This window comes from Archocentrus centrarchus, chromosome 6, assembly GCF_007364275.1.
Source record: "Archocentrus centrarchus isolate MPI-CPG fArcCen1 chromosome 6, fArcCen1, whole genome shotgun sequence".
Classification (NCBI taxonomy): Eukaryota; Metazoa; Chordata; class Actinopteri; order Cichliformes; family Cichlidae; genus Archocentrus; species Archocentrus centrarchus.
The window spans coordinates 24,219,493-24,232,367 of NC_044351.1; the positions used below are offsets into that span (position 1 = coordinate 24,219,493).

The 12,875-nt window shown below is 40.2% G+C and overlaps 1 protein-coding gene across 1 annotated transcript; it reads right to left on the reverse strand.

Moving 5' to 3' along the window:
• Window positions 1–8,082: 8,082 nt before the first annotated feature.
• endouc (endonuclease, polyU-specific C) lies at window positions 8,083–10,979 on the reverse strand. The gene is made up of 8 exons (XM_030731015.1): window positions 10,878–10,979; window positions 10,697–10,753; window positions 10,490–10,589; window positions 10,296–10,407; window positions 10,067–10,188; window positions 8,844–8,956; window positions 8,573–8,723; window positions 8,083–8,486 (listed from the first exon to the last, which is right to left on the reverse strand). Exons 1-8 carry the CDS (start codon window positions 10,886–10,888, stop codon window positions 8,211–8,213), a joined length of 942 nt encoding a protein of 313 aa, XP_030586875.1. The 5' UTR covers window positions 10,889–10,979; the 3' UTR covers window positions 8,083–8,210.
• Between the last annotated feature and the right edge of the window lie 1,896 nt (window positions 10,980–12,875).

A 12,875-nucleotide genomic window follows, 5' to 3' on the forward strand; every position in this document is an offset into this window, starting at 1 on the left:
AGAAATAACAAGTAACTGTTGAATGCGATGCAAAAATAAATAAATAAAGCAGTAAAATGATACTAGCTAGGAAGTCAGATTTGGTGTTGAAGTTATACCTCTGAATCAGAAGCTTTATCATAAAGGAAAGTTTTAAGCCTAATCTTAAAACTAGAAAGGGTATCTGTCTCACAAATCCAAACTGGAAGCTGTTTCCACAGAAGAGGGGTCTGAAAACTGATGGCACTTACGTATCCTAGGAACCACAAGTAAGCCAGCAGTCTGAAAACAAAGTGCTCTATTGGGGGGGATATGGTACTATAAGGTCTTTGAGATAAGATGTAGCTGTAGCATTTTTTTTGGATCAGCTGAAGGCTTTTCAGGGAGCTTTTAGGACAGCCGAATAGTAAAGAATTACAATTTGGAAATATATTATGGAAATTAATATATACAATCAAGGGCGTAACTTTAGGTCTAATATTGGGGGGTTAAGCTCTCTGCCAAGTCCCGTTGCCAGATCTCAGTCTTAAGGGGGGGCTTTTGAAATCCAACAGGGAGGCACCACTATTATTAGCTTGATTAGTGATCTGGCTTGGGTGGGCGGGCCAGTGCAGGCCCAAGCGTATCAGTGGGCGGGCACGGCTCCCTAGGGCCCGCCCATAGCGACGGATGTGTCTCTGCCTATTTATTTATTAAATCATTTACTTATTTAAAAGGATTCATAGCTTCCGCTATGAACTAGGAGTAATGGCTTGAAGTCAGGAATACTGTGGATATGTTGTTGTTTCCATGTGTAGAATGCTCAGAGTTAAATGAACATTCTAGAATGCTGCCTTTGATCGTTGCAGTGACTTCAAATTTCTCCGCAATACAGTTCTCACCAGAGTTGCTTTGAAGTAGAACGACATCATCGCCCATCAAGGCGCTGGATAGTGACGTTGCAGGGGGTGTCGCCAGAGGTTTTAAGTAGACCAAGTTCAACACGTTAATTTTGTGCTTTTGCAAATCAGGAGATTTAAGAAAGCAGTATCAGCCAAAACAAAACAATGTCACAAGTGAAATTCAGTGCTTCTCTGCCTATCACAGAGATAAAAGAGGAATCAGCTAGACTGTTTAAGGCAGGGGAAAGAAAAATAACTGAGCCTATGGAACTTCAGGAAATTCGTGATCTCAAGTTGGAGTTAAGGAACGAAAAGCACTTACAAGATCAGCTCAAACAATCATGTATTGCCTTTGCTGATCATAATTTCACATCAGAAGCTACTATGTTGCCGGTGAAAATGCTGGATCTCGTTTCAGATGAGCACATAGAAAAGTTCAATGCAAAATTGCTCCAGCTGGAAAATATGAGAGAGAGAAATCGAAAAAACATCGACAGGCTGAAAGACTCACTGGATGTTTTTCAGACAGATAAACAAAATGAAAAAGTGTTAAAGACGATGTCTGAGGAGCTGGGTGATAGGGATAAGTTGACTCTGCTTGAATCTCGGTTAAGGAAAGTGGAAGCAGAGAATGAAAAGTTGTCGGCAAAGGTTTGCGCCCTCCAGAAAAATGAGGAAATCTTAATTCAAAATAACAACAATCTGGCTAGTGAAATAGCCCGTCTCTACAGTTTGACTGAGAAAAAACATGCGGAGAATCTAAATCTGAGCCAAAAAATAATTAAGCTTAAAGATCAGGTGATTGATGCTGAAGCTGATAAATGGATCCAAGTGAATTATGTGGAGGAAAAACTGCAGGCAGAGATTAATAGAATGAATTCGGCACTGCATAGTCTTCAGGAAAAGAACGATTCTCTCCTTGATCAAAACAGCTGTGTTGTTGCTGAGCTGGTCCAGGTGAAAAGCCAGAGAGACGAACTAAAGAAAGAGATTTTAAATCTTAGGAAACTTATACAAGAGCTTGAAGACCAACGGGTAAATGCTGAATATGAAATAATTAAGAAGGAAGATGAAATAGAAACACAGAACAGGATAATTGCAGATCAGCAGGAACAGATAAATGATCTGAATGAAGACAGAGAAATTACGGGACAGACAACCCAAGATCTTGAGGATCAGCTGAGTTTGCTCCAGGAGGAAAATATATCGGCTGATGTGCAGAATTTAAGAGAATTTAGGAGAGAAACTGCTGAATCGGAAGAAATGGGGGATCCTGTTGCAGAACTGCCTCCTAACATGGTTCAAAATAGTGGTTCATGGTCTCGCTGTGCCAAACGCCTACTTAATATAGGTTTGGGTCTTGCCTTGACAAGCCTTCTAACTCCTACAGGTATCTTGATACCCTTAATGTATTACAACTGGAATGCAAGTACCAGCTATTTTTCATGTGACAATACCTACAATTTCCTCAAGCCCTTCTGCAACTTTGAACATGGATCAGTTCCCTTTTAAAGAATGGAACGCTGTTTTCTACCTACAGTCCAGAGAGCCTTATCAGAATCAGAATCAGAATCAGAAGGTTTTTATTGCCATATGGGTGAACAGGTTCACAGCATTAGGAAATTGCTGCGGTACTTCGTGCTTACAGAAAAAAAAAAAACAAATAAGTATAAAAACTATAAGACAATATACAAGTATACAAATTGCAAATATACAGAGATATTAGAGCTATAACTATAGCACAATATTACAAAATTACAAAATATACAGTGCAGAGACTAATTAAAAGATAAAAGAATGTAGACTATATTCCACTAATATGTACATCAGTGCAATCAGACAGGTGCATAGACATAGGGTCATCAGCGTTTGTGGAGGGTGGTGGTAACAGTCTTAGGGTAATTGTTCATGAGTCCAACAGCAGAGGGGAAGAAACTGTTCTTATGGCGGGAGGTTCTGGTCCGTATGGACCGTAGCCTCCTGCCTGAGGGGAGAGGGTCAAAAAGTCTGTGCCCAGGGTGAGAGTGGTCGGCTGTGATCCGACCTGCACGCCCCAGTGTCCTGGAGGTGTACAGGTCCTGGAGAGATGGGAGGTTACAGCCAATCACCTTCTCAGCAGAGTGCACAACGCGCTGTAGTCTGTGTTTGTCCCTAGTGGTGGCTCCAGCGTACCACACAGTGATGGAGGAGGTGAGGATGGACTCAATGATGGCAGTATAGAACTGCACCATGGTCCTTGCTGGCAAGTTGAATTTCTTCAACTGCTTCTTCAACATTATGTTGCTTATATTATACAAGTGAAAGTAGACGTGTGTGGGGAAAAAGAACACACACGCGTGTGTTCTCTTTCCCCTCACTCCCCAACCGGTCACAGCAGATGGCTGCCCCTACTTGAGCCTGGTTCTGCTGGAGGTTTCTTCCTGTTAGAGGGAGTTTTTCCTTCCCACCGTTGCCTTGTGCTTGCTCATAGGGGATCATTTGATTGTTGGGGTACAATACCAGTCAAAGGTTTAGAGACACTCATCCATTCATATGAATGGGTAAATGTGTCCAAACTTTTGACTGTTATTGTATGCACACACACACTACAGTATCGGTCAAACTTTTGACTGATACTGTGTAGGATTTAATTTAAATGGCTTGAAAAACTGAAGAACTCAGGTTCTCAGAACAACAGGTATTTTTATACTTTATGTACACACCTTTATTTCAATAAAAATACATTTCTATACAATTAAAAGCTATCCAGTGTTTGTTTAAAAGTTCTTCCATTTTTTTTTTTTATAATCAGTACATAGTACACAACAATACCAGTGCACTTAACTGGTACATTTAATGTAGACATCCCTTTGTTTTCTTTAACTCAAAATCGATACTAGAATATGACAACATTCATAGACTAATGTAATGTTTCATGATAAAATGACTCAACATCCAATAATTAATAAAATAACTTGTTTTCCTGAAATCAGTTTTTCCTCATGTAAATGTGTTCACATACAGGCATTCAGTGGCTTCAAAGTGTTTTCTTCAAACAGGATACCTGACATACATTTCATTTAACAATATGCAGAATATGTTTAAGCTAGAATCACTAACTTGCATTTTACCACAGACAAGTTGCAGTTTATGTCCATGTCTGTCCACTCATGATACGGTATACATATGTAGTGATCTATGGTCAAAACTGCACCTTTGACCATCAAATTGCATTCACGTCATCAATGAGTATAAGCAAACATTTTTCCTAGATTAAAACTGTAGGGTCATTACAATATGAAGTGCCTTGAGACTAGAACTGCTCAATTATGGAAAAAATCATAATCGTGATCATCCATCCATTTTCTTCCGCTTATCCAGGACCGGGTTGCATGGGCAGCAGCCTAAGCAGAGAAGCCCAGACCTCCCTCTCTCAGCTCATCCAAAGGGACCCCAAGGCATTTCCAGGCTAGGAGAGAGATATAATGCCTCCAGCATGTCCTGGGTCTGGGGCAAAATAATCACAGTTATTTTGATCAATATTGAAATCATGATTATTTAACATGATTACTCACTGACTTTGTAAACATAGTGGATTAATTTCACTTAAAGAACAGCAAATACCTTGAACTCTAGTGCACTTATACAAACTTCAGTCTCTAAATTGAAAATAAAATACAGAATATATAAATATAAAAATTAACAAATTGGAAAATAAATAAATTATAAATTAATAATAATAAATAAACTTGGTGATAGACCATTCATAGCCAGTTATCACAACTAATAATTGGAAGAAATGGGATGAAATTATTTAGGCCAAATAAATTTTCTCACATTTTAGTGCACTGCCACAAAATATTGACAGACCCTGTGCATGTCTTCTAAAGGTTTGGTATTAATATTGTTACGACATGAGTCAAATCGGTTTCTGGGGCGGGCTCGGTGACAAGTTGGGGTCCAGTGCAGTACCAATATAAGGACATGTTCCTACCCAATTCTACACCTCTGAATCCAGTCAGGCTGACCTGTTCAGTCCTCAACATATGTGGTGTATATATCTCTGGACAGACATCTGGACAGAGTCAACTTTAGGACTCTGAAGATGTTGTCTGCTTGTCCACAGGTGTATTGAAGATGCAGAAAAGTGTGAAACTAAAACATATAAAAACACAAATCAATTATACGCTCATTTTTAACATGTGCATAAGCACAACATAATTATACACAATCATATGAACTGCATATTTTAACCTTACTGTATCTATAAAATTCTTAGTCTACAAGATATGTTAATCTTATGATACACATTGTAAAACTATGTCATGTCCATGACATTGAGGAGGATCTTACAAGTATCTATGCATGCCATATCCAATTTAGAGGGCACAGGCCCTTTAGGAAATATGTGATTTTGGGTGTTTGACATGCTTTTGGACATGTTGGACTGTTTTCACCCAAATGATGTATATTTTTGCATAACTATGCAAATGCACCTAATTACAGACTAGTAAATAAGCCATCCATCCATCCATCCATTCGCTTCCGCACATCCTGTTAAGGGTCGCGGGGGGGCTGGAGCCTATCCCAGCTGTCATAGGGCGAGAGGCAGGGTACACCCTGAACAGGTCGCCAGCCTGTTGCAGGGCCAACACGGAGTGACAGACAACCTTTCACACTCACATTCACGCACTCAGTCACACCTATGGGCAATTTAGATTAGCCAATTAACCTAACCCCAGTGAGTGCATGTCTTTGGAATGTGGGAGGAAACCGGAGTACCCGGAGGAAACCCACGCAAGCACAGGGAGAACATGCAAACTCCACACAGAGAGAGGGAGAGGCCTGGGCCAAGGTGGAATCGAACCCAGGTCTTCCAGATGGTATTCTAACTGTGAGGCAGCAGTGCTAACCACTGCAACACCGTGCTGCCCTAGTAAATAAGCCATTTGTAATAAATAAATAATTATTCCCAAGAACACAAAAGCATAAAAGTGAGGTCCACTAGTTTATCCATGCAACCTGACCAGTGTGAAAACAACAAAACGCTGTCACCACAGGAACAGTGACTAAAACCAGCCTGATTAAACCACCACAGCTCACAAATGCAGTTATGTCTGAAACATGCATGCATGAATGCATAAACTAGATGTCACTCCTGTGAGCTAAGAAAAGGAAACTGAGGCTACAATTTGCACAGGCTCACCAAAATTAGAAGGCTGGAAAAACATTGCCTACTCAGATGAGTCTTGGATCCTGCTGAGATCAGATGGTAGGGTCAGATTTTGGTGGGAACAAAATGAAGGCATGGGGGCACAGCTTTAGCTTACAAATTGAGCAGGTGTCAATATTCTGAGAGGCTGACAGAGGTCCAGCTCTGTGTTGGACTGGTGCACAGAGGCTGTGCACCAGTCAGAGTGCATGGTCAGAGTTACAGGTTACATCAGTGTAGCAGAGATGAGTTTGAATCAAAGCTGCTGATGCTGAGATTCATTCACTGAATCCAGCATTTATACAGCCTGTATGCTGTCAGTGTAGGGGATGGAAATCAGCTAAGATAGCTGTGAAATACTGGGTTACATCTTTGTGAATTCACTTCATCCACACAGAGCAGTAAACCTCAGAGCAGCAGCAGCAGGCCGGCTAATCACAGCTTGCACAGTAACATCATTTACTGGAACTCACAATAGAAAGTTGTGATTCTTCTCCCCCATGCAGAGCCACTGCAACTGATCTTAGGGTTCCTCCACCTTCTTAATCCCACTGTAACCCCTGAATATCCTCACGTTTGTGTTTAGGTGGAGGCACAGTCGCCCTCTACTACGGAGGACACAGAATATGTCATGGCGTGTGTGTGGCAGGCAGGATTGGACCCCAGGATGCAGACTCATAAATCAGGACTTAGAGGATTTATTGGGAAAAATTAACAGGAACTAGAACACAGCGAGGCAGGGGCTGGACAGATGCCAAAACTAAAATAGTTACAGAGGAGGGACATACACAACGAGGGAACACTGAAGACAACGCGACAAGAAACAGATGAACACTGAGGGCTTAAATACACAGCAGGTAATCAGGGCAAGAGGAAACAGCAGGGAGCAACAGGTGAAGCAAATGAAACTAATAACAGGGGTTAGCAAAACTAGACACAAAGCACAGGGAACACAAGACTGTCAAAATAATACAGGAAGTGACTAACCAAGGCGCACGCAGACTACATACGGGGGACTGGCACACAGACACGGGGCAGAGACACAGACTAGTCACAACACTAGGAATAAACTCAACATGAAAACACAGGAGGTCAGGGACAAGACATCATGACAAGACCATGGAGCAGGGGAGACAGGGACGAGGGGAACAAACGTATCAAAACAACTGAAAAACAACAAAACTCAGGGAAGACAGAACTAAACACAAAATGCTGGGCAGACGGCCCAGGACCATGACAGAATAGAGCTGTGTTTAAATTCCCTTTCACAGTTTGTGTCCTATTCAAGCTGAGTGCATTCATTAGAATTACAATTTAGATTGGAATAAAGTTTATATTCTCATGTATTATTTTATATTATTACAATAATACATAATGAGGTTCAGTTAGGTTTACAGAAAAATAGCTGGTACAAACATCCTCCAAAGAGATATTTTACTTTCTTACTTTGAATACATTTCAGAGCTTGTACTTTTTTACTTTTACTTAAGTAAAGAAGTTGAACCAGTACTTCGACTTTTAACAAAGTATTTTTTAACACAAGTACTTGTACTTCTACTTAAGTGCAGAATGTCTACTTTTGCCACCTCTGGAGGCTGAACACAGCTGCCCAAGTTAGATTCTGACTTGAGGCCTTTTGCTGCATGTCTTTCCCCCACTTTTTCTCTCACAGTGTACCCTCTTCGAATGCCTGTCACAAAACTCATATCATCTCACAAAACTCATATCATCTCTTTCCTGATCATGACAATGAATTTACTGTATTTAAATGGCCTCCACATTCATGCGATCTTAATCCAACAGAGCACATTTGGGATGATGTGGAACTGGAGATTCATGGATGTGCATATCAACAAATCTGCAGCAACTATGCAATGCTGTCATGTCAATATGCACTAAAATCTCAGAGGAATGGTTCCAGCACCTTGTTGAATCTATGCCACGAAGAATTAAGGCAGTTCTGAAGGCAAAGGGAAAACTGCACAAAAACACAAAATATTTAACTCTAAAATCAAGTTTTATTTAAAGCTGTTGAGTTTACAGCAAACCTGAGAAATATGTACATGTACATCAGGCAGGTCTGTGCCTTATGAATGGAGCCACATATTGTTGAATATAGATCACTTTTTATCAGATGTGAATAAAGTGATGGCTCCACATCAGCGTGCATGCTGGCTGACATGTCTGCTGTTGCTGCTGAGCAGTTTGGGGTATGCCGTCCCGAGGGAGCGCCCGTGTCTGACGACCACCAACTCCATCTGACACTGGTCGATGTTGACCACGACTGTGGTGCTTCTCTCCGTGCTCATGAGGAAGACGATGGTGAAGACAGCCATATCAAACTCAGGGCTTGTGCCAATGAAGGCGCTGCTAGTGGGCTTCACCACACCGTGCCAGCTGAACTGGAGGTTCAGAACGTGATCATCTTGATCAGGCTGTAACAGAAGCAATGTGAACATTACTGGTTATGTTATCAAAGAAAGAAATGAATCCCTTCTGTCTGGTGAACTGTTATTCTTACCAAATCATGCACCCTGGCCTTGTATCCTTTGTAGTCCAAATGTCGGCTTTTCTCTTGCAGGTAGAACTGAACCCAGTTGTGAAAACCAATAATTTCTGTTCCTGATTTTGTCTCTCCAACAAAGACGTGTTCAAATCCACAGGAGTCCAGGCTGATGATCAATTTAGGAACAGAAACAAACACTGCTTACCAAAGAGATTTACAGCCATTCATTGGTGAAATTAATAACTAAACTCAGTCTGAAGACTGGCAGGAGTTTTGGACATCTCACCCAGTGTTTCTCTGTCTGTGGTAGAGGTGGAACCAGATCAAGTTGAGCTGATTCTTGAACAGCCTCAAATCAGAGCTGGACTGTCCTTTTCTCACCAGGTACTGATGAGCCCGCTGTGGACAAACACTGATGATATTCATCAATCTAAACCTGAATCTGCTGGCTTTATCACAATATAGATAGCCTTTCTTTGTCAATCTTTCTTGATAGTTAATGTGATTATGTGTTCACTTGTTAATATTTATGTGTAATATAGTTATGTTCCAACATATACTGGAAAATTAACTCTTCCCTTTCTAATATCATCACTGCTGAGTCAGCATACATATAAATATGATTCACTCTTTTGTCCTTTTGAGTTAAAATGTAACAAGCTGACAAGTTTGTGACATCAGGATACTTTTGTGTCCTCTGCTTGAAGAACTAACCTTCAATGTGCACGTCACCTGTTCCTATCACTGAACTGAAAACTTCAATTTCTCAGATGGGTTTCAACAGCTGCATGTCACCTATCTGTGTTCTAGGATGATTTTATGAATCATATTCCCTTCAACTATCTTATTTAAGCTGACTAAAAACAGCATGTGTAGTCATTACTATTACTAGATTAGTTAACAAGCTGGCAACAATGCTTATAAACTCTCAAAATGTGCTCAGTTTTTAAAAGACTTTTTGTGAGAAGAAATCTTCTAAAACCCTTTTTGTGGTTATGAACCTGCCTGAATGTGCATAGTGCCAGAGAGGAGGAAATGCTGTTGGAGGCCTTATTGTAGGAATGTGTCTCCTGTTTCCCCGCTGAGATCTACATGTAAGGGTTCACTGAACAAGCATGGCTTTCTTCCATTTATAAGTACAGCATGTCCACATTCCTGCAGCGATCCTCTTTGGGGAGACCGCTGAGGCCAGAGCAGCATTCCACAGCTGCACACAGATGTTATTTTGTCTTTGAATGTCATGAAGTAATGTGTTCAGTGCAGCAGTACAACAGGAAGAGACTTAAAACTCCCTCTGGAGTTCATCTACAGCCTCAAAACCATAAAATATAGGAAACAACAGAATGTGGGGAAGAAAAGATCTGAGAAGATAAATTGTGCAATAACAAAAACACTATGTTATTCTGAGAAGACATTCAGACTGAAACTACCAGGCTTGTGCACCGGAAACTACTAACTGAACTTCTAAAATGTTAATTTTCTATTAGACAGATCTTGTTTAACATGTACCTTCATGACTTGAGTCTCCAAGATGGCATCCAAGAAGAGACTCATCTCTGTGAGCTCGTCTGCGGTGACTCGTTCTGTCATGCCTGTAGACCTCTCATAGTTGTCCAGGAGCGTCATGAAGCCTGTGAGCCCAGAAATCCCATTAATTATAGTGAGGACTGCAAACACGACCTGAAAGTTTAAGCTCAGAGAGCCAGAAACTATTGCTGTCAGTTTCAGAGACACTTACGAGAGAAAGTGGTTATGTTTCTCAGTTTGCTCTCATTAACGTTGGAGAAGAGTGGCTGTGAGGCGTGATCCTGCACAACATGGCTGCCCTGGCTTACAAAGCTTGCTCTGCCCTAAACAGTTCAAACACAGAGAATGTCTTTGCAGAAACACAAGACACAGCAGGTGCTATATGAACAAGAAAATGTTTCCCACCTGAACAGAGATTGTGTAGTCTATCCCAGGCGTCATGCGATTCACATCCAACCTCCACAGCTCATTAAAAATGGTAGAAAGCTCCTGGTTTATAGCTGGTCTGTTAGGGGAGTTGTCAGGTGGAGGATATACAAAAATATGACAAATACATAATACAAATACATTAATGGCAGAAATATCATGAGAATTTGGTATATATCACTGTACCTTGATGCATTCAGCTGACTGAGGAACACTCCAAGGAGCAGGAACCCAAAGAATAACCTGTACATAATAGATTTGACACATTTTCTATAAGAGGGAAAAACTGTTAACTTCTGACTTTTAGTAACCTGCCTGTGCAACAGTGTAGACAAATTTCCATCAGTCAATAAATAAAAATACACACCCTGCAGCCATGATACCAACTGAAAGTCTTCACTCCTTCAGCTTGGACTACAGCAGAGTGCACACACTTCCAGTATGCCTGTCTAAAAAGTCCAGTCTCCACCCAGAACTGGGCCAGTCTGAGGTTGAGGTCCACATTTAGCCACCAGAGGGTGCTTTATTTCAGGACACGGCTTCTCTCCATAGTTTTGCATGCACTTTTACTAAAGATATGAGCCAGTGCTACAGCTTCAAAGCATTCAAATTTATTTATCATCCAGCACACCTTGTAAATCATCACAGACTAGGTGCAATTTCACAAAAGTCCCATTCAGTGTTTCAGTGAAAAGTTTCTGCTGTACTGTCTCACTCTACAGGGTGGAGATGCAGTAGACTCAGTGATCAGTGAGTACACCCTTACGTAAAGTAGGCTGTGCTAAAATAAGGTGAAATGTAAATATGGGGAAGGACATTTGTTTGCGACTTGAACACAAGGGCATATATGCCATTCAGCTATATGGAATCAGGTTAATGCTCACACTCTGCCCATTAATGTAGCTGTGCTGATTTACTCCTGAGTAGGAACATGATATTTGTTAAATTTTTTATATACCCAGTAGGTCCAGTATACCTTGCTACCTAACCAAGTTCTCTTTAGCAGAATTGTAAAAAGGCTTTAATGTACATGTCTAAATGCATGAAGACTGACAAGAAGAAACAAGAAAGGAATCAACAAGACTAGATGAAAGCAACAAATCTGAGAAAAACTGAAACTAAAAGGGGAAGGAAGAGAAGAAACAAAATAAAAAGGCATGAAGGAAGTTTTTACATCAAGACAGATGAAAAAGAGATTGGATGAGAAGAGATGAGACATGCAGAAAAAAAGCCACAGTGTAGATAATAAATTTGAGCTTTGAGAAAGCACCATTTCTGCTTCTATGTATAAATCTTTTTGTCGTTGTTTTGAAAAGAACGTAAACTAATACACTGAAAGAAAACCCTGTCCAGAAAACATGATAGACACAAGTTAGTGGACCAACTTTTAAAATATTTTATAAATGTATAAAAGAGAGGAATGACCTAGTCTGGTTTCTATGGCTTCATTTTTACTTGTGGTTTGAGCTCTTGATAATGTACAGAAGGTGCATCTCCTGTGTCACCCATAGTGTGATTTAGATCTGCTAAAAGATGCACAACAGGTCACCCTCCCAAACTCAGCAGTATTCAGATTTTGTGCCACTTCACATAGTTAAGATCAGGTATGGATGCCATAAAGACTGGACTCCAGCACTGAGTGTTCAAGGGTTTGTGACAATTCAAATTTTGGCATCATGAATAAAGTCTTGGTTTCTGAAGGTTTTGGTTGTTGAATGAAAGCTTGAATCTGAAATCCTGATTGCAGAGTAGTTGTGTAGAGCTTATTCTGACATCTCCAAACATCTGCCATCATCATCAAAGCTGAGCAGTGACAGAAATACAGAAGAGTGCAACTGGTATTAGTGAATTACTTTAGCCCTAAACTCTGGTTTCCCTTCATTCTGGACTTTTTAAATAACTGAAAAATAAAACCAATGCTTAACAGACCCCTTGTTATGAGACACAAGCACACTCTTCTCTTTAAAGAAAATACCAAACGTATTTAAATTACTTTATTGTTCTTAATAATTGCATGTGTGTAAAAAAAAACAAAAAAAAAAACAAAAAAACAAAAAAAAAAACAAAAAAACCCCAAATATTTTTATATATATAGACAGTCAAGCTCTTATATGAATGTGTTGGAGTTTCAAACCATGCAGCAATATTTTTGCTTCTTACTGTATATGAACATGTGTAAATGTATGAGTAATAGGATCAAAATATTTAAGACCATTATCATTTCATTAGCAGGGTTCAGTTGTGTAGAAAACATAGCAGCTGTTTTGGAGGTTTTTTTTTTTTTGCTTTACACCAACTTCAGTATGTAAACACCACAGTCTCAGTGGTCACAGCCACAGTCAGAAGGTAAGTCAAGATATAAATC

What these genes read in the sequence shown, in the direction of transcription:
- endouc (XM_030731015.1), bottom strand. An exon ending in ACTACACAATCTCTGTTCAG is followed by an intron (nt 10,408 to 10,489) that starts GTGGGAAACATT and finishes TGAACTGTTTAG; the next exon opens with GGCAGAGCAAGCTTTGTAAG. An exon ending in AGGCCAGGGTGCATGATTTG is followed by an intron (nt 8,487 to 8,572) that starts GTAAGAATAACA and finishes CTTCTGTTACAG; the next exon opens with CCTGATCAAGATGATCACGT.